At 37.3% G+C, this 20,444-nt stretch overlaps 2 protein-coding genes across 3 annotated transcripts; both read right to left on the bottom strand.

The window, feature by feature from the left end:
- Window positions 1–56: 56 nt before the first annotated feature.
- On the bottom strand, window positions 57–5,533 carry LOC145204362 (uncharacterized). Of its 2 annotated transcripts, XM_080076875.1 has the most exons (7): window positions 4,758–5,531; window positions 3,419–3,569; window positions 2,948–3,057; window positions 2,435–2,549; window positions 1,945–2,047; window positions 1,029–1,176; window positions 57–802 (listed from the first exon to the last, which is right to left on the bottom strand). In XM_080076875.1, exons 1-7 carry the CDS (start codon window positions 4,966–4,968, stop codon window positions 690–692), a joined length of 951 nt encoding a protein of 316 aa, XP_079933001.1. In that variant the 5' UTR covers window positions 4,969–5,531; the 3' UTR covers window positions 57–689. The 2 variants fall into 2 exon arrangements, with proteins under 2 accessions (XP_079933001.1, XP_079933002.1); XM_080076876.1 differs by lacking the exon at window positions 1,029–1,176 and having other exon boundaries at window positions 4,758–5,533.
- Window positions 5,534–5,894: 361 nt separating this feature from the next.
- Window positions 5,895–15,587, bottom strand: LOC145204361 (adenosine receptor A3-like). Its single transcript, XM_080076874.1, has 9 exons — window positions 15,469–15,587; window positions 14,840–14,992; window positions 12,745–12,982; window positions 9,982–10,163; window positions 9,466–9,557; window positions 9,119–9,337; window positions 8,597–8,797; window positions 7,508–7,613; window positions 5,895–6,964 (listed from the first exon to the last, which is right to left on the bottom strand). The coding sequence occupies exons 1-9, from the start codon at window positions 15,524–15,526 to the stop codon at window positions 6,726–6,728; spliced, it is 1,488 nt and encodes a 495-aa protein (XP_079933000.1). The 5' UTR covers window positions 15,527–15,587; the 3' UTR covers window positions 5,895–6,725.
- Between the last annotated feature and the right edge of the window lie 4,857 nt (window positions 15,588–20,444).

A 20,444-nucleotide genomic window follows, 5' to 3' on the forward strand; every position in this document is an offset into this window, starting at 1 on the left:
CACAAGTTGTTGCACATAAAGCATTTGTGAGGTTTGTCTTGTTGTTTTTCCATATATTGGTCTGCAAAGCGCTTTTATTTAATGAAATAAGCATACATTTTGATAATATCACTTTATAGTTGCACAAAAAGCGGCTGTTTAACAGACATCGCTTAATTGCTTTACACAAGGTAAATTTTGACAAAAACAAGTTGAACATAAAACACTGAACAAAATGGCTTCAAAAAAGCAACTGAAAATCAACGTACTGATAAAAATATTGACAACAATTGGACCTTTTGGGTCACAGTTTTGTAAACATTTTCGAAGTTAATTGCTATGGGAAAATAGCCTTGGTTTTGTTGAAAGCACCGATGTTTGGCACTCTGAATAAAATTATAGTACTGAACACATACGGAAATGTATGAAATAACTACTCATAAAACCGTGTATTCCAGTAGCCAAAATTGTGAGTCTTTTCAACATGTGTTTTGGGAACATTAGGAGGTCTAGTGAAAGTAAATTTGCAAATTATGCACAGCTGAAACAGTAAGGAAGTCACAAAACAGGCCTGTATTGCGAAACGTGTCTATAACAACAACAACATAATTATGCCAACCATTTCCTATCTCAATAGGTGTTACAGGACCTTGACGAGTTGCTCATATGGTGCTCTTTATTCCACCTTGTGGTTGTAGATAGTTTTAAATTTATCTACGTGATGGCGCTGGTGTCGCTCCAAACAACCAAATAGGGCGTCTGTTTCGTAGTTGATAAGCGTCGATTCCAAACAAGATGGCCGCCACAAAACCACATATGTCTCCTATGGTAAAAGAAATAAAGAAGATTGCTTCAATATTGTTATTTTTATGATAAAAGATTCTCTTTTCAAAACGCATCGTTATTCTCCACAAATAAACATTATTCAAATAGAATCCATATCATGTTGCTTGTAAATAATGTTCTTAAAATTGCTGGACGTTACATATACATCATTATATGAGAATAAGTTCAGTGTTTGAGTTCAACTTGCTACGTGAGCAACAAACCTGCCAATCTTGCTCTGCACGTGTAAGTTTCAAACCGGTCACAATTGAGAAATCCGGCAAAAACACAAGCCCCCACTAAAAACAGAAGACAAGAAAACGCCGCCCAGAAAAACTCAATGGCGCCGAATCGAACTTTTCCTTCCACCGACTGTTAAAAAAGATACAAACGTTCGAGATATAACAAGATATCTTTGTCCAAAACTTTGAGGTTCTGTTCAAAAATATGTTTATAACACAGACATAAGAACAAACTCAACCATGGATACATCGGCAACTTGGAGTTAACGGTTGCTACACGACATATTTACCATTGAGGGTATTTCAGTTACATTACATGCGCAACGAGGCTAGGTACGAGTAGACAGCTGAATTAGCATCGTTTGAAGAGGAAAAAACTACCCAAATTTGACATCTATACCCCTTTCTAATCATGTCCTTCAAGTTTGAAATCGTACATTCTAAAGGGCACAGGTAAAGGTCTGCCATCCGTCAATGTGTATAAACGGGAAGCTCTTGCGCTAGTTGCCATCTGGCTGCCGTATTTAGATTTCCATTCAGACTTGACATGCATTCAGTAAAAAACTTTATTTCTATGCATGACCATCCTTAGAAACGGACATTAAAATGCAGCCTAATTGCACACAAATCAATCATCCAATAATCTATGATTTGCCGTGATCGCTAATCTGCATCTTCAGGGCTGATCCCAGTTAAGGATTTGTACCTTAACTAATTACAAACAAAACTACCAAAGAGTCGTGTACGTCTTAAAGTTTGTTCGTTGTCTTCACCACTGCAAGGTGATCAGTTTTCGCAAAGCAAATGTGCATTATTATACGTTTGGCATAAATTCTATCTTTTACAATTAAACAATTCATGTGTATACACAGCTCAGGTGTTGCTTGCTTTTTCTTACCACTTTTGAACTGAAGTTGCAAATATGGAATAGATAGAGCAAGCATGAAAATCCCCAAGCCGTGCACCAAACTATCAAGACAAACAGTCGAGCACTGTCACATCTAAAAGAGAAGCAAATTTGTCAGTTTTAGGCAAATTTAGCAAGCTTTTTCATTTCCGAATCGTTTTGGCTTTTACGCGCACTGCAATTTTAATCTTGTTATCGTTTTTGCAGACCCACATACATACTGCAAAATACTTGGTCGCGTGTTGGTTGGAGGTTAAACTAGACCAGGTAACCCAAGGGACTTTGTCAGGATACAGATTTAAACGATGTCTCAACCGCTTAATAATTAAATTAGACATTCTGAGTGGGTTGTGAGCTTTAAACGTAGATGCCTACTGTGTATAAATCAACGTGCGCAGTGTTTCACAGTTAAACTAATCAAATTTTCAACTAAACCAAGTTGAATACAAAACGCATTAATATTTGAGGTTAATATCCCTACCCGGTTTTTGCAGATCGGCGACATACGTAACCGGTTTCAATCAGCAATCCAAACGCACATCCCCCCACCACTAATATGAACATCCGCCACAGACCTCGCCATGACGTCCCGTAACCTTCAAGAAACAATCAAGGTCATAAATGTCATAGAAACAGTCTCTTGTTCAATCAGGCAAGAGCAGCTTCAGTTAAACAAACTAAATTATTTACCGTCAGTTTTGTAAATTTGAATTACAATTTAGAATACACACGTAAGGTAATTTAAGTCGCAATGCACTAACACATGGGTCTTGGATGGTTGAACCGTGTACAGTAAACTTAACCCGGATACGGTTAATTCGGACATTGTTTTGGTTCAAACGGGACCGGATTAAACAGGTCTACTGTATAAATTTATGGGTAAGACAGTGTTTTCAAAATACCTTATGTTGGCGAACCTAATTTCTACAATTGTTAAAAAACAAAAGCGTTTGGCAAAAATATTGAAAGCCAGGTTATTGAAAGTTCGATTTACCCGTTCCGACAGGAGCATAAAGTCTTAGATTTTGTGCTTCGAGAACATAGAAAACCGCAGTAAGAACTCCGAGAAACACTGTTGTAAGTTGCTTGGCACAATTGCAATACCTGTGAAAACGAAGGTTGATTGAATCAGAATGTTGAATTATTTGGTATAATTGTAGTGGATACAGAACCCAAAGGGTACGACATGACCCAAAGGCACATCCACTGGTGGGATTCAGCCGGTTTGCACCAGTGCTATATATCCGTCTCACGAAATTTTATGAGATCAGCGAACCGGTTAGCATTACTGGTTACTGTCAATGGATTTTGTAACGGATCCGGCTGAAAAATATGCATTTGTGACAGAAACGGCTAAAAAAATTGAATCCCACCACTGGGCGCATCTAATAGTTCAAGAGAAATATCTAAAACCAGTACGAAACTTATTGTAGCAAAGAGATCAACTTGCTGACACAAAGCTCACCCTCTATGTCCTGAACAACCGGGATCACAGTTGCTAAAGAAACAAGCCAAAACCACTGACATCGACAGAAAGTTGACGCAGGAAATCCAAGCCCAGAAATAATCGAACGAATCGAAACTCATACAAGTCGAGTTCATGTGAATGTACAGACCTGAAAAAAATCATAACGTTACAGGTTGTTACAGGGTGGCCGCTGTTCAAGATCAAACATATGTGCTTTAAGTATTTATACCCTGCAAGATAAATGAAAGTGACAAGTTTGTTACGCAACTGAGCGTAAACGTTAGAGTAGTGGGCCTAGTTCTCAAACTGTAAGAACGTTTAAAAAAAACTGAATTAGAGTAACTGAGAGTGTTTCAACTTAGCAGTATCGGACCCTACAACAGACAGCATGTTCATTGACGATCACTGTTTACGTATTTAAATAACTAAGTAAATTAGTAAATGTCGTGGAACATATATATATATATATATATATATATATATATTTCGCTTAATTGGCATATTCTGTCCTTTATTAAAATAGATGATTAGAGTAAGGTTTAATTTAGTTTATAAGTTTATAACTGTGACAAACCCGGTTTGAGAACATAAAGACAAGCCACATATCCTATGTGTTATATGACCACAAAAACTGAACTATGACAACATTGCAATGACGCATTAAGTGTTACACGCAAATGCAATTACTTCCAAACACATAAGTGTCAAATTCCTTGTGCAGACATTTCTCGACAGCGGGGAACTACCCGGAAACGCCCAAACGCGAAAGAGAAGCAAAACCTGAGCCTGAATTATTCAAAAGCGTTTGCAAAATGCCAACATGGAGCCACATAAATAAATCATATTGCTTGGCCCATCAGTGCAATGTGTCTTAGCTGGGATAGGTGGTGGACAAAGTGCTTTGAGTGACGCAAAATCCAAACAGTCTCCCCATTCATTGAAGCCGGAAGTGATGTCACCAGAAAGCAACGCTGCCTGTTTCAGAAATGTGTGCAGATTTGCTGTGCTATCTTAGTGACTAAACAAGGTTGCTCTGGTTTAGCTGTAAAATTTACGAATGTAACTGTACATTTGACGATAATTTGATTTGTTCGCATGCGTTAAAATGCAACAGCACACTTTTTCTTGGGTTAAATTGTACATATTTTAAAAAAGTCCCACTAACCCAAAAAAACGCTTTGTCACAGCCCGTGCTATAATAAAATTGCAACTTTATTATAAACCACCATATGCCTGTCTTACAATCCATTTAAGAGACAATCCCATTTGAAGCAAATCCCTTTTTTTAAATTTATGCAATCAAGAAAATAGGCCTATCTGGATGCTATTGTCTTACCTGTTACACGGAAGAAGTATAGCAGAAGGCTGATGCCCCAGGAAATGATAAAACTGGCCAAGATGAAAGTCTTAAGCCTTGATCCCAGGTACATCTCACTATCTGCATAAATAGCAAAGGTTGCACAACCAGATATCAATACAACTAGCTTCCATAGTCCTGCCTTGGAGCAAACGTAAGCCCCACAAGCCGATGTCGTTGTTTCAGGCATTTTTATACCTTTACTGAAACAAATAAGCACTTGATTTGTTAAGTTTTTGTTTGTTTTAGCATACACAAATACATACACACGCACAACTCATGCATAAGCACATGTCATTTCACTAAGGCAATTTATTAATTTCTTAGAGGGCAACGTGCAGTAATAACATTACCCAATTGCCACATACACTTTCTGAACGTCTGTCTAAAACAGGTATATAAACAGTTTTAGGTCGTTTTCGTTTTTGCAAGACTATTTTTTCTAAAACGACTATGTCTTTAAGTCAAGCCATTTAAGCAATTCCTGTACATATGCATCTGTTACTGAATCTATGTTGATGCAAATTCCTTTCTTCACATATTTAACATCATTACACTGCTCAAATCATAATCTTAAAACATAAATACTTCGTAACTTTTTCAGCTTTATCTGTCTACAACACTCACTGTCACAACACTGTCATGCTGACTCCCCAACACAACACTGTCATGTTGACTGACTTACAAACAATTTTGTCAAAAAAGGCAAAGAAAAACTATACAGTCACTAAAAACAGCAGCAAGGCTTGATGCAAGCCTTACACTGCTGCTGGAATGCGCGCCGCTGATTCTTGAATGCAAGATTTCCGAGAAAAAAGCACCGATGTGCAATTGGACACGCATGATTAAGCAGCGGGAAATGGTTAATGCAAGTTAACTCTTAACTCGTGATGATTTTGTTAGACTAATCCCTTGAAATAAGAGTTTAAGAAATATATTTAAGTAAAGCCTTTAAATTCTCGAGTATGATTAATGTAGGCTATGGTAACTTACGAGTAAGATTAGAAAGCTACATAGTAAATTTACACCAATAAACTTTGGTAGTAATGCAAGGCTAATATATTCTTTGCGCCTACCAGTATCAATGCTTCATGTAAATTGCTAAAGTTTCTCAAGGAGAGCACGAAGTTAAATCTTTTTTACTGATTTTTACAATATCAACGTTGAAAAGGATGAAGATTGTGATCTATAATCTCCAATATTGGCCTAGGCTATAGCTAGTACAAATGGAAAAATAACGTATGGGAAAATGCAAATGAAAACACGAGATATTCTATCAAGTCAGCAAAAGGTAGTGCAAATAGAAACAAAGGCAAGAAGAAAAAACAATTAACGAGTGAAGTTTGAAGCATAACATGTGTTTCTAAATTTTCTAGTTCGAAAATATTAAGTATGAAGCTAAAGGTGTGATTTTTACGAATTTTAGAGACAGAGAAACAAATAAGACTTTATTCTGAACATAAAGAGTTTCTCTAATTCTTCCAAAAGTATTGTACCGAAAAACATACGAACTTTTTTGTTTCTTTGCACCTAGTCAAGCAATTGTTAATATATATGTTGTGATTAGTTTTGTAACGGATAGTTTCGTTTAAGCAACAACCATTGAAAAACTGAAAATTTGCTTTTCAACAGTTGAATAACTTTTGGGGGCAAAACGATATTTTTCTAGTGCTCATTAAAATGCATTTTCAACGATGCCAATTAAAAACACAACCGAGAAACTTCGCAGGTGCAACTAGATGCAGACAAATATCCCATCACAGAATTTTGTTGTGTAGTTGTTTTTACTGTTCACAAAAAGTTAATAGCGACATGCTCTTCTCCTCAATAACTTTACAATTTCTCCACAACCAGCAAATCCGGAGTTAGTTTACAGATTCGGGGCACATGGGGTTCGAACCCATGACCGTTGTGTTTCAAAGCCACAATCAACATGACTTGAAAAAATCACAATTTATCGTCAAACACAGATTCATCGAGAATCTCAATCCCATCAATGTGAAGACTCAACGAAGCACTGTTGTTTCCCCGTCTTGCGCTGTTAGTGCTGCTTTGTCTGACTTCAACTTTTTTCACCGGACTTTCCACTTGATGCGATGATTTTCTTGACACAAATCGGATTGCTTCTCCAATCCATATCGATGCTTTGCTCACACGACCGCTTCTCTGCACCACAACGGGTTCATCTGGAGGAAAATAGGTGGGCTACAATGTTGTTCCTGGCGTTTTTGTCAACCGTGAAATGCTTTTTGGCCAAAAACTCACAAGACATGCAGGTTTCTAATGCATTTGTGTACTGGATGTACTTCAGCGCTATTGTCACTGGTATGATTTGTTTCAAACATTTCATATAAGTTAATTATAAAGGTTGATACTACAGAAGAAGGCACCCAAAGGCGTCAGTTACATATGTGTTGTATCATTTGCGAAACAACTTTATTTTTTTCTAATGGTAATTTATTAAAATTTTACGTCTAACTGCACCCACAAAGTGGCAGGATGGGCAAAGTATTTTGCATCATTTCACTATTACACATTAGAGTAGGACCAAAATGTTTTATGATCTTATAAAAAACCTGTTAGGACGCACTAGCAATTAAAACTAGAAAATCGCATATGGGAGGGGGCAATCCCAAACTGTGTAGCAGGAAAAAAATCAATCCTTTGACTAAATTACATCAAGCAGATATAATTATGTTTATTTGTTATCAAGGTACTATTGTACTTACTACTGCCAGTGCTAGTATATTCCTTTGAAGTACTCGCTTGTGTCTTTCCTATGAAAGATCCTCTGCCGTATTGTTTACCGTTCTCTCCTCCGACAATTTGGTTTCCCTTTCGTATAAATAAGACAAGTTTGAATTTTCGCAATTCTATATAATCACGTTATGTCACAAGAGTAAACCGACTTTTGATAATAAGCAAAAATCGGTACAAAAACATTTCTATAAAATTAGACATGCATTAATTCTCATAATGTATTCGCCTTCTGCAATGAGGAAGTAAATAATTAAAGTAACGCTTTTAAGTGACGTTTTTATTACCATTTTGCTGATCGAGTTCCGGTAAACAACTTACGTCAACAACATCATCCACAAAAAAACGACATGTCAAACGGGTAAAACAACCAAAAAGCTAGCAACCGAAAGCAAATATTGCCTGCCTATGACAGACCATGAAATCGTGTGCCTGTGCAAACTGGTAGTTAGTAGATTGGCCATTTGTATGTGCGCTCAAACCCGCGGAGGGAAACTCCTATAGTATCGTTTAATGTGATAGCTTAGTCCCTTGCAGCTCACGACTTAGCTTACGCGATTACACAAAGTTAAGGGAAATTTCCCAAACTATACCAACAGATGTAATTAAACACTGCATTTTGAAAAAATCCCAAAGGTAAAGTGTTCCGCACTTTTAAAATAAAAATATTTGCCGAATCCAGCCTTGATTTTAATGAATCCTAATCCCAACTGATTCGCATCGGCTTACATAATTTTCTGATTTATATATTTTGATTACTCATTTCCCCATATGAGGACAAAGAAAACATATGTACAACCATCAAGCCAATAAATGATAAGCTACAGACAGTGCACACTGTTTCGATCTATAAGTTCTCATCAGTGCAGCTGGTGGCGAGAGATCGGCCGTATTGGCTATAGTGTAGCTAGTTGCACTTGTGAGATCTTATATGTCGAAACGGAGTGCGCCGATGTCTAAAGAAGAATATTTTCAAGAAAAACATGTTTCAGGCTGCCTAAAGTGTCAACTAGGAACCTAAAAACATTTTCCCTTCAGCACAGTTCAGATCCGAATCCCACCTTTATTCTGATTGACCCCGCTCCTCCCTTTCCAATGCTGTTCTTCCCTACTACTCCTCCTGTTCTGCTCTTCCTGTTGTAGCTTCCCTCGGTGCTTGTGTCGTCCTCCTTTCTCACGCATGGACACAGGTATCTTCTCATTCTCGGAATACGAGCCGCGTAGATTATGGGATTGCACATGGAATTGAAGATTGCTGGGCTCTGTGAAGTCAACATAAGATGAGTGAGGATGGTCGTGTTGGATTCGTTTCAACTTTGTGACGCTATTTCCGCCTCTGTGGTTGTTTTAATGCTATTGTATCGCTAACAATTTTATCACTAATGATAATATACTGAACATCATAAAATTCCAAGATTATTAACTTCATTTTCGAGTTTAAACGATTCTACTTGTTTTTATACCTTATACATGAGCCCGATTTACTTTCAAGTCACAAGCTTTCTAAATGCATGCCGCCAATGCTAGATCATTTTAGCTGTAAAATTTCTAAGTACCTTAGCTAAACATTCTTCAGTACTAACCATAATAGCAAAGATCACGGATTCAGGCAGTTTAAAACTGTCGCTCGTTCCAAAATCGATCACATACAGGATTAAGAGCGGCGTCCAGCAGAAAAAGAAAACAGCCACGACAATACCGAGTGTTCTGGCCAAGCGAGTTTCCCGTTTCATTGAGTTTGATCTTGCGCGGGAACTAGAACTGCCTGACATGTTACGAATCCTGTTCGCATGGTGGCGTACCTGAGCGAAAATATTATGTTTAGTCGGGTTGCAATTTGGTCTTGTCAAGCAACAAAAAAGATTTGTCAATTTGTAACAACGAATTGTTGATGTTTCTAGTGATGTAAAACAATTGCACATAAACTTACTTTGCAAAACAAAATGAGATAAATTGATCCAATTGAGATGAGCATGACAAGAAAGTAGAAAAAAAGTCCGAAAAGAAAATCTTTCTTCAGACCTAAAAACAATTACTGCATGTTACATAAGACATAAAATCATTTACCTCAATTCTACTCATTGGGAGAGTGCACTCAGTACTTTATAACCTTCTAATACATGTTGTGAATTAGCAACAAAATATTCTCAATTGGAGTGCTTAACATTGTCCAAGTATAGTGGTTTTTGACTACGCCCTATCTCGTGTAAGGACATATGGCAAAATTCCAATCAAGTATCCCTGACACCAAAAATAGCCCGACCATTACAAACTTAATCAATCAAACTTCAACGAGGGGAGCAAGACATAATGCGATATTGGATCATCCCATCAATTCTTGCGCCTGAAGCTCACAACACTCACAACCGCCAAGCACAGCATGTTACGTCACGGCCTGGTGACGTAACTGATTGATGACGTCACTGCTTGATGACGTCACACTTACCCACAACGACTGTGGAACAGGAGGGGTGGGAACAAGTGAGCTTCTCTCCCTCGTAGCAATCACACAGACTGGCGCACGAGCCGATTTGGTTGAAGAGAAGAGGAAGGACTGGGAGGAAAGCCACGAACCAGCAGAGGGCGATCAAGATCCAAACGTTGCGTCGCGTCATGATTTTACTATATCTGCAAATAATAATTGTGAAATACTATGTACGAATCTTTTCAACGGCCTAAAAAGGGATAAAAGCGACATGTTTTATTGATATTACTGATGATGGCGTAAAATGCGACCTGCTTTATTGTTCAAACGTGTTCATTAATTTGTTCAAACGTTCGAACGCGCATCATTAAACCTAATTGAGAAATGTTAAGTGAAAATTTTAGTGTTTTTTCGTGAAATATTAAGTCTTTTTTAGAATAATGTTGCTTAAAAAATTCGGTAAAAATCAACACAAACTTTTAATGATATTTTGCTTTAGCTGAGGTATGGTTAGGTTTAATTGCAACACAAAAGGTGACATAAAAGTTATCTCAAACTGACAATTACCTCACCCTATTATTTCCGCTAGCATTTACCACTATCTGCTTATTCTGAATTTTACCGGAACTAATGATTAAATGTGGCAATAATTAAACAAGCAAAGACCTGTGCGCACATAATGCGAAATAAAAATCCACCTATTACGCTTTCATGCCTAATTGCTTTATTATCCATCTAATGGTTACAATAATTAGAAAATGCACATTAGGTTCTTATATTTCTTAAAACAAACGGAAGAAACGTAATTAGAGAATAATAATGACAGATTAATCGAGCATTAGTCGCACAATATTATATGCTTCCGTTTTTTTCCCTGCAACTTGCGATTTTGCCTCACGTGCCAAAGATTTGGCATTAAAGTTGGCGAAAAGTGTCAATAACATATGGTAAGGTTGGCAGACCATCATAAGGCCACAACTATTAATATTCAAAGTGATTCCAAAACACGTGCACAAGTTCGAAAATGTTGCCAAACGGGCACATTTCTACACACTTCAGTTTGCACTGCACGATATTGCTGCAAAAACGTGTCAACATGTCAATTTACAACCAAGAAAACTTTTTTTACCTTCTGTCGATCGCCCAACAGAAAGTGAGAACTTTTTTGTGGACCAAAACCAAAAATCGGACCAAAAGCATGACCTAAAAGATCTTGAACGAAATTTAAACCAATAAATATCGTATCTTGTTTGCCTGTTTTTAACACATTGATCCGTAATGCATTTGATGAAAGTGTTGGAGTTTTTTTACCTTAAAAAAATATAGAACTTATATTCACTATCACGGGAGGTAGTATTTTTAAGGGAATCGTTGCCAACGCTAATAAAGGTTTGAAGTATTTGTATTGCATTGCTCAATATTATGACAATCAAAACGCAAAAGGTTTAGGACAAACCAATGCATGCAAATATATAACCACATGTAAGTGAGATTTGCATGTAACCTTTTTTTGTTTAAGTTCAGTTTTAGGTTGAGTTGAGTTGAGTTTATTTCGCTTGGTGAAAGATAACATGCGACAAAATTGCCCAAAAAAATCACCAAGCCGACTATACCCGCGCAACGCTGAAACGTTATGAAATGTAAAACAGTGAAGGGCACAATTGGTGGATAATGGCTGAACGCACTGCAGCTACACCGTATCATAAAGCGTTGCGTGACTAGGCCCACAGTAAGTAAACTCGACTGGGGTCAAACAGCCATACCAACAGCAATCTTAAATCATTTCCACAAAATTTAGGAGTGTTTTAATCTGATTGTTTCAGACAACCACACCCAAGTTTACGTTACGTATGTTGTGAACTAATTACACGTCACAGAAGAACTACGTCAGCAAATTACTTTAATTGCTATTGACCACGGTCAGCTATACCAACGTATTCTTATTTACTTGAAACTTGGGGTGATACATTTCACACCGGTTGAGGTATATTTACGTGATAAAATTGTTATCACCTCACCTCACGAAATCCAATCAGCGTTAGCGCTTGTTACATATATTCTATTTTCAGTTGTTTTCGCTCGGTTTTGCGTTGCTTTGTTTAACTAACTTATGCCATCAAAATAAGTTATTCATGTATTTTTCTTGACCCTCTTTCTGTTTGTGTTTTGCCCAATGCAACGGACAGGTCATTTATTAACAATAATGAAGGCAAGAGTAGGCTCAATAATCGTTATGACTGCGTGATTGGGTAATTTTCTTTTGCGTTACGTCCTTATTCGGATAAAAAAGCAGATACCAACTACATGACCAGCGGGTTGCTATAAAATATGCATTTTTAACGAAAGTTTCCAAAAACATAAGTTATTATGTTTAGTTTGTGGCGTAACTTTGAAACGATTATGCTTTTTAGCGTTGTAAAATAGTGGTGACAGACTTAAAATTGGGTCTCAAACCGGCCAGAACCCAAAAATACACCTCCGCAACCCGACCCGAACCCGACCCGAACCCGATGTTTTTGGAATGAAGCCGGAATTGGGCCCGAAAATTAGTAAAGTTGCAGGACAACTAATGACAAGTGTGAGGGGAGGAACAAATCAAGTCACATTTTAGACTTAACCTGACACAAAACGCCAAAACTGGCCTACAGATTTGGGTTGTACTATTGTTTGTTTGTTTGTGTTTGGAAAATCGCACATACTTTCTTAGTCCTGTAGATGTAGTTCGAGCGATTTTGTGACTGAGACTGTATGATACAAACTTCAGCTTTATTCACACAAACTTACTTTCTGTTGTAACCGATAAAGCAGAGTCGATCAGCTGCAATCGCCAGCAGAAAGTTAACAGAAGCATTGAAACACACACTTGTGCTGGCCGTCAGTATCACCCAGGTTGACGCCATAAGTTGATAATTCCCGATTAACACAGCACAAATGCACACAAGCGCCAACGCAAGCATAATGTCGGAAGTTGCCAATGCAGCGATGAAGACGAAAGCCGGTTTGCGATACGTCTTCTTTGGCCCTGACAAACAATAAATACGTTTTGTTATTAGATTACTTTGTGTTGTTTTAAGCATGTTTAAAGACGAGGTTTAAGGCATGGTATCTTAACCTGGGTGGTAACACCCAACGATTTTCACAAGTGCGGGCATATAAGATTGAAGACAAAACCCACTGATATCATCTCTACACTTATGCCGAGGCCAGTTTTTCGACTTAGGCCCGAAAGCAAAATTGAAGCAAAAACGAGGAAGCAAAAGTCAGGCCCGAAAAAAACCTAAGCTCAAGAGTGCTGAAAAATGATTTTTTATTCTATTGGCGTTAATCTCGTTGGGTAACATGCACGTGTGCTAATGCGAATCAAGTCAAATCTAACTTGAAACACTTTTAGGATTTGTGTATGTTGAAGCAGAAATGTCGAAGATCACCAAACTAATATCCCTACTTTTCCAACCCTTACTTTTATTTGTTTGTTTTTTTGCACCCGAAGACCTCTTCTAACGTCTTAACAACCACACAAGTCCTAAGTAATTATTAATGATGCAATATCACGTGTGTTTGGCATGGGACCGATTCCTGCCAATAGCCGATGCAGTAAATCATCCAAAACGTATCATTTAACTATTCGACGCAATTAATCTTGTCATAACTGGATTGGGGACCGGAACAAAAAGCGATCGATTTGGCAAAATATCAACAAGTGGACAGAAACCTGGGTTTTCCCAAACTAAAGCAATATTTGGCCCAACGTTTTGTAGTCTAACTGGCTTGTAATACAAGTGTTAGTAATTCAATGTTTACGAGGGTACTACTTTCCTAATTTGGTCCGTGAATTGTTTCCTACTTATTTATGTTAAATTAAACCGAGGATGTGATGATGACAAAAACGTTAACAAGTGCATGTCCATGTTTGTGAAAAGGAAATCCCCTCTATGAGGTTTTAAACTTCAAAAGAACCACAACTCAATGCACTTGAGTTAGTTACTTAAAGTACTACTGATCAGAAGTCACATAAATATAAAATCTGGTTAATATCAGTCAACTGTGTGATCACTTTAATTTTCAATCCCCGGTTAAAACATCGCCCAACGTGCGTATATTGATATTAATAACACTGACAGCGCAATGAAAAATCCCTTGTTACGTCGACTACAAGGAACTAAAAGGACAATATTTTGTAAAGTCTACGTCAATGTTTGTAAGTATCATCAAAGTGTCCTTGCAGTTCTCGGTAAAAAATCATTGTTTAGCGCTGACAATTAACAACGTAAGCCCATACTCCCCATGTTATCATCAGTGCCCCCTCAAGATGAGCCCGCTGTCACGTGTGTCATACCCGAATAAGCGCGATGAGTGACGACCAACGTTGGTGACAAACCGGAAATGGAAACACACGCCATTGTAGCGCCTACTGGCCCGGAAGTGACGTTTTCCTGGTGGCGTTGCAAAACAATGCATACGATTTCGATGTCGGTGCATGTTTGTTTGCTGCCGTCACGCTACGTTACACCCACGTGATAAACACGTTGCCCTGCGTCATGCGTATTAGAATTTGTGTAAAATGTCAAGTCAAGTTCCCCATACGCTTCCCGTGAAACCTCATCATATGAAATAGTGATAAAACAATGTCATGTGGATATTCATGAATATGAAGTTGAATAGTCAATGATTGTGCAATGCAAAATTTCTTTTCATGTTCAGACTACTATTCATAAGTTAATAGGGTGGTTGTCTATTTTTGTGTGCAATGGCAATGCAAATTTCATAAATAACTGTGGCTTATAACTACGCAACGAAACGATGTCATAACTTAATCTCGCAGAACTCACAAAAATCAGGTTTTCTATGGATAGAATTACAAACAAAACTTCAAATTTACCTCCAACAATCACAGACACCACGGTAAGATTGAGAGCAATGATCACAAAAGCCATAATAAGTTGAGTAGCGATGGATGCTGCAGAGTTATCGAAGTTGTAACATAGCCCTGGTATTCTCTCCGTTGCGTTGTCAGTTATATAATCACCTGCCACTAAAAAAGTGGTATAATTGTCAATAAGATGAAATAATGCTCACATACAACATCAAAGCAACGTAAATTGCATGCAAAACCATTTTACAAGAAGCTGGCCATACAGGCTGCGATTTAAAAAAAACATTTAGGCAAAATAGATATGTTTTTTTAGAATTGCCGGCAGTATTTTTTCCCTACTTCGTAATTCCTAAATGCTTTGAGTGACATTAAAATGTAAATAAAGCTTTCAGATCTATTCGAAAGAGTACATTACCATGTGCGTTAACATTTTAATGACGAATTTAATCATTTTGATTGGGGTCTTTTTGGGGGGTCAACACCGCTATTGCAATATAGTTCAAAAATAAACATAATGCATACACACAAGTTATAGATACTACAAATTACAGAAAGGAAGCACACTGACAGAGAAACATCGGAAATCGCCCATACCGAAATGTGACGAGTCCTATAACGGAAAAGTATCAAATTACCTTGTGTGGTTGCAACAGGCTCCACAAGCCTAACCACAGACGCTGTCTTGTCAGCCATTGTGATTTGCACTCAGTTAGTATTACACTCTACATACACTCTGTTGAACAATACAAAACACACATCGGTTTAGCGGCAAAGCATTTTGGCCACAGCTTCAGGTATACAGACTTTTTAATTAAATGTCTTATTTCTGAAGTTAATTTCAAATCTACGTAATTCTAAAGTTAGAGTTTCACCGAAAACGAATCACCAAAGTTCTAAGGATTAATTAAATTTGCGCATCCGTCTTTTTGTGCAACGAACTATATAGTGCCATGAATATCTTAAGAAAGCTGACTCAAGAAAACATCTTACTCATTTTGCATGATGCCATACTCTCTCTTTCAGTATGTACATACGCTGCCCTATAAGGCAGTGCAACAAGGAGTTATATCCAAACTACCTAAATTCGTCATATTAGTTGCGCCAATGCAAATTGGGTTTCTTTGCAACCATATTTTGAATTGGTGAAAAATTCTACACAAAATCTGAATTTGTTAAATGCTGCTTTTTATGATTGGTTGCCCAACGAATCTTGTGCCTTTAATCGAGTGTTCCGTATTTATTGAGTATTTTTCAACCTGATCCAAACTTAACACTCTATTCAAATTTTAAAATTTATGATGCATATTTCCATTGATTTTTATGGGACGAAATTGGCTTTCGGTCAAACATGTTTTGGCAACTACGTCTTTAAACTTGCATCAGAACGTGACGTTACACTTTTCTCATTCCGTTTACTGAGTCATACTTTTACCAGCATCAAATCTGATACACAGACAAACCAAGCGTGCCTGCCAACGCACAAGATTTCACGCCTACAATACTGAGGACACCCACATGGATAAAACACGCAACTCTTATTGTAGGATATTCTTGACTCATTTGAACTGCCTAACTAACACTAATTCATATCTATAGTTAGTAAATTAACACACACTATGTACCTTTGAGACAAAACATTATTAGTTACATTTTTCGAAAAATCGATCATTTCTGGTATTTATTTTACCTTATGACGTTTATACATCGTGAAAATAACGACTTCGTTAGCAACAACGGTCACAATTTATCAAGCGATTGCATTTTACATCATCAGTACTGCGCTATAGATCTCATTTCCTGTTATTATTGCAAGACCCATTCAAATTACCTAAATGCATACTCTGTTGATTAAATGGATACAATTGTATGCAAAACATTTACGTGCATTTGAAATCGCTCAACACCAGCTACCACAGAAGCAAACGTTCCAACAATTTTAACAATTTACTTTCAACCACACATTTTTCTTTAGAACCCAACCATTACACTTTACCATAAACTTCATCACTTAACAAAAAAAATTTCAACGTAGAAATTTGGTTGATTAGTTTTTCACAATTTCACTTGCAAGTTTTTTCGCAACACACAGCAGGCACATTTGTTATTAGCTACTCTTGTTGCATAATGATTAATGCGAGAGTGTGGCCAGACGATTACCAACAACAAAAACACCAAAACTGACAATCACGTGTGCACCTAATCAGTGTCATTAGCATACAGAGTGAGAGTTACATTGTAAGTCATGATATCTGTTCAAACAATGCAACATAATGGTAAAACACGTCTATTTATCCGGTTAGAACCGGTTCTTAAATTCCAGTTTTCATGATTCGGTTCTTAAATTCCAGTTTCATGATTTAAACATGTATCAATGGTCTATGAATCAATTACAAAACTATTAGTAGAAAACCTGTAGTTGAAAAATATATATCTCATTGCTGGCAAAATGTACAAAAAATTAAAACATAATCTGCAAAACACTTGCTAACTCGGAAATTTGTTCGGAGCTTGTACTCTAGCGGCATGCGTAAAGCGCCAATTGTTAGTCCCCCTTGCTGTTCTATGTACCATGATACGCAATCCTTAAATGGGAAGTGATACAAAGGTGTTTACCATTAAATCTACCCCGCAGACTGGCAACGCCTGGGCGACTACTCAACGCACGATGTTACATGTTGTAATGCGGCTTAATTCCATGATGACAAATTTTGCTGACAGAACATTCGTTAAAAACTATAAGTGTTACCAATGTGTTGGTGTGGTTCAAACCCGTTTTTCACACAAAAAACTGTTAACGAAAGCTGTATTAACACCCACACTCTTGTCTGCAAATTAAACCAATGTTGTACTTTGTTGTAGCAGAAAGCCTACACAGGATAACTATGCAATTCGGTAAAGAAAAACGCTTTGTGAAACTCCAATTCGAACAAAATCAATTGGTTCTACGCTTACCTGATCCTCGCCCTATAAATTAACTAAACAAAGTTTAAGAAAACTGCTCGACGTGATAAAGTGGTCTTTTGCTGCACTTTGTTTTAATCTACACTTGCCTCATTTCTAGGTGATTTTATGTTCCAAAATACCTCTTATTGTCGTGCAATGTTTCGCCTTTGTAACTGCTAGTATTAATACCCAACTAACGTAGCGTACAGAGCAGAAAATAACGCTGCAGTCAGATTTGTTTTCACATATGTCACAGAGCCGTCTAAAACCTCTCAAATCTGGTTTGCGCTGGCCCGCTGCCCATAAATGACACCCTAAGCATTAAGCTGTAAACAAAAGCATTACCTAAGGTCAGCAACCCTTTGTAACTAACGGGTAAGAACCTCAAGCGTAATTGACATGCGTGTGCACCTGATTAAAACCATAAGCGATGTGACGTTTAGGCGGAACTTGTCAAACTTGTCATTTTAAAAGGTCTGAGATACAGAGTTAAGTTGCGCGTTCAACATTGCAAAGTTTAAACTGTTTAGTGGTGACGGCTTTTTAACACCCTACAATACAGTAAAGTTAATATAAAGGGTAATACCACAGCGCAAAAGCCGTTGGCTGTTTCAGACTATATCTAATGACCGCACAGTGGTAACCGAAACATATCGTCGAATTATAGCATCATTTCTTTACAGCTAAAGTCAGGCTAATGCTTTATATGTTTTACTAGATTACCTAAATATTCTAACTAAGTTTAATGCTGATTTTAAACAAACAACTTTTTTAAGAAATAGGATCAATTTCTATTATCCTTACTGCAAAGGGTCGTAAACATTGTTTTTGTATTGACTCAGATTATTCCTTTTAATGACAACCTGCTTTGAAACTGGCACCAGAAACTAACAAAGGCAAAACTTATACACAGTTCTTAGCTCTCTAGAAACAACCTTCTCCTGAAAGTCTTATTAAATCTTAATTATCGGAAGTAACAACTTAAACATTATGTAAATCTGGCGCCACTGAATTAGACCAAGCACTTAAGAGGACAAAACCACACATGTGCGTTTAACACGACACTCATTGTGGAAGTCGGGGCGTGCCTTACGCTGTTGTTGTCATCAGCCGTCGGCATTATAGCTGATTGTGGTCGTTCCAAGATATCAGGCAGAATGACGATATCATGTAATAGCAGACCTGATTTGTGTGTCTAGCTTTTCCCGCTTCCTTGTTTAACGTTGTAGCTACGTTTCAGACCGCCAAGTCGTTTTGGAAAACCACAATAGTCCACGCACACGTGTATATCATACCGCAGGTTATTTTGTTTCAACCGTGATTGACCAAAACATGTCTATAGGAAGGATAGTAATTTTATTGTTCTTAATTATTTTGCTTACATCAGGGGTGTGCAACCTGCAACCCGCGGGCCAAATGCAGCCCAATGATTAAAGGTTGTGCGGCCCATATATACGAAAACAAAATCAATTTCAGGTATGTATTTGTGAGCGCATTGACAAGAGTGGAACACCCCTGGCTTGTATGATTAAGGCGAAAACTTATTCAAATATAAAAGGCTTGTACTTTTCCTTAACGAGGCTATATATTACGTGTATTCAAATCTAAACGTAAAACAAATCATAATAATTGCAGGTAAACGGCCCCATATCCTGAACTACTTAGTTTTAAAGTACTTTTTCGTAAAAGTGATCAAGCAACATTAACGTGATAAAATCTATAACAAACGTCTTATATAAACCAGCAGTAGCTATAAATCCACCATCAGCCACATGTTATAACCAAAATTAATCAAAAATATAGGCCTCAAGCCAAGTGACAAAAATAACCAACACAGTAAGGAGGAAGAAATTTAACTTCCGCAACTTGTTGTTGGCGTCAAGACAAGGACGTTCCGTTGAAATGTGTCCTGTGTTTTGTTGTGATGGCTTTGTTTCAGGTAAAGCATGTGCATCAAAGCAAGAGACTAATGGCTTTGTTTTTGCTGGTGTTGACAAGACGATTTTTTTGCTATGCTATACACCGAAAGGTTTACCAGGACGTTATCCATGGTTTATGTGTCAATTATGGCTTGGTCATGGTTTTAGATGGATATACGTTTGAAATACCGCTGAAAGCCTATTTGACAGGCAATAAGAACAAACCCACTAATTATAGCAGATTTAATAACCCGATTGTCCAATTTACTAAACCAGTTTCTTCACATGTTTAAATGTTAATAGACCACGCTGCCGCATTTCAGGTGCAAAGTGTAGTGAGTTTTTGAATAAACTTTTGATTTGTCAATCATAACCAGCAGTACGTAACTTGAAAGAAAGCAAGCCGAAATAAAATCATTAGCGGGTTTTGATTTTTAATCATTTTCTATTTAACCAGTGATTAAGGTGTGTTAAACACGTATTTCGATTTGTAAGGAGTTTACATTTATGGCTTCAAAGCTGATAGTTAAGTTCTTTTACAACAATTACTAACTAAGTATTAATTCACGCACAAAATGTAACAAAGTCGTAACTGATTTATAAACGTTGACAATTAAATTTGGGCTAGAGTTGCAAGCGGATTCTATATTGGGGTATAAAAAAGGTACAAATATAAAAGTTCAAGCCCGAAACCCGACCCAAACACGATTTAAACATGCTAAATTAGGTTCGAGAGTCGTTGAAATTGT

This window comes from Phallusia mammillata, chromosome 8 (genome assembly GCF_965637545.1).
Source record: "Phallusia mammillata chromosome 8, kaPhaMamm4.hap1.1, whole genome shotgun sequence".
NCBI lineage: Eukaryota > Metazoa > Chordata > Ascidiacea > Phlebobranchia > Ascidiidae > Phallusia > Phallusia mammillata.

Excerpts from the sequence above, each read along its gene's own strand:
- LOC145204361 (XM_080076874.1), bottom strand. The coding sequence starts at position 15,526 with ATGGCTGACAAGACAGCGTCTGTGGTTAGGCTTGTGGAGCCTGTTGCA. Across the intron at positions 9,558-9,981 it reads CTGTTCCACAGTCGTTGTGG|GTCTGAAGAAAGATTTTCTT; the intron begins GTAAGTGTGACG and ends AATTGTTTTTAG. Across the intron at positions 7,614-8,596 it reads CGGGGTCAATCAGAATAAAG|GGAAACCAAATTGTCGGAGG; the intron begins GTGGGATTCGGA and ends TTTATACGAAAG.
- LOC145204362 (XM_080076875.1), bottom strand. The coding sequence starts at position 4,968 with ATGCCTGAAACAACGACATCGGCTTGTGGGGCTTACGTTTGCTCCAAG. Across the intron at positions 3,570-4,757 it reads ATACTTCTTCCGTGTAACAG|GTCTGTACATTCACATGAAC; the intron begins GTAAGACAATAG and ends GATTTTTTTCAG. Across the intron at positions 2,550-2,947 it reads TTATGCTCCTGTCGGAACGG|GTTACGGGACGTCATGGCGA; the intron begins GTAAATCGAACT and ends TGTTTCTTGAAG.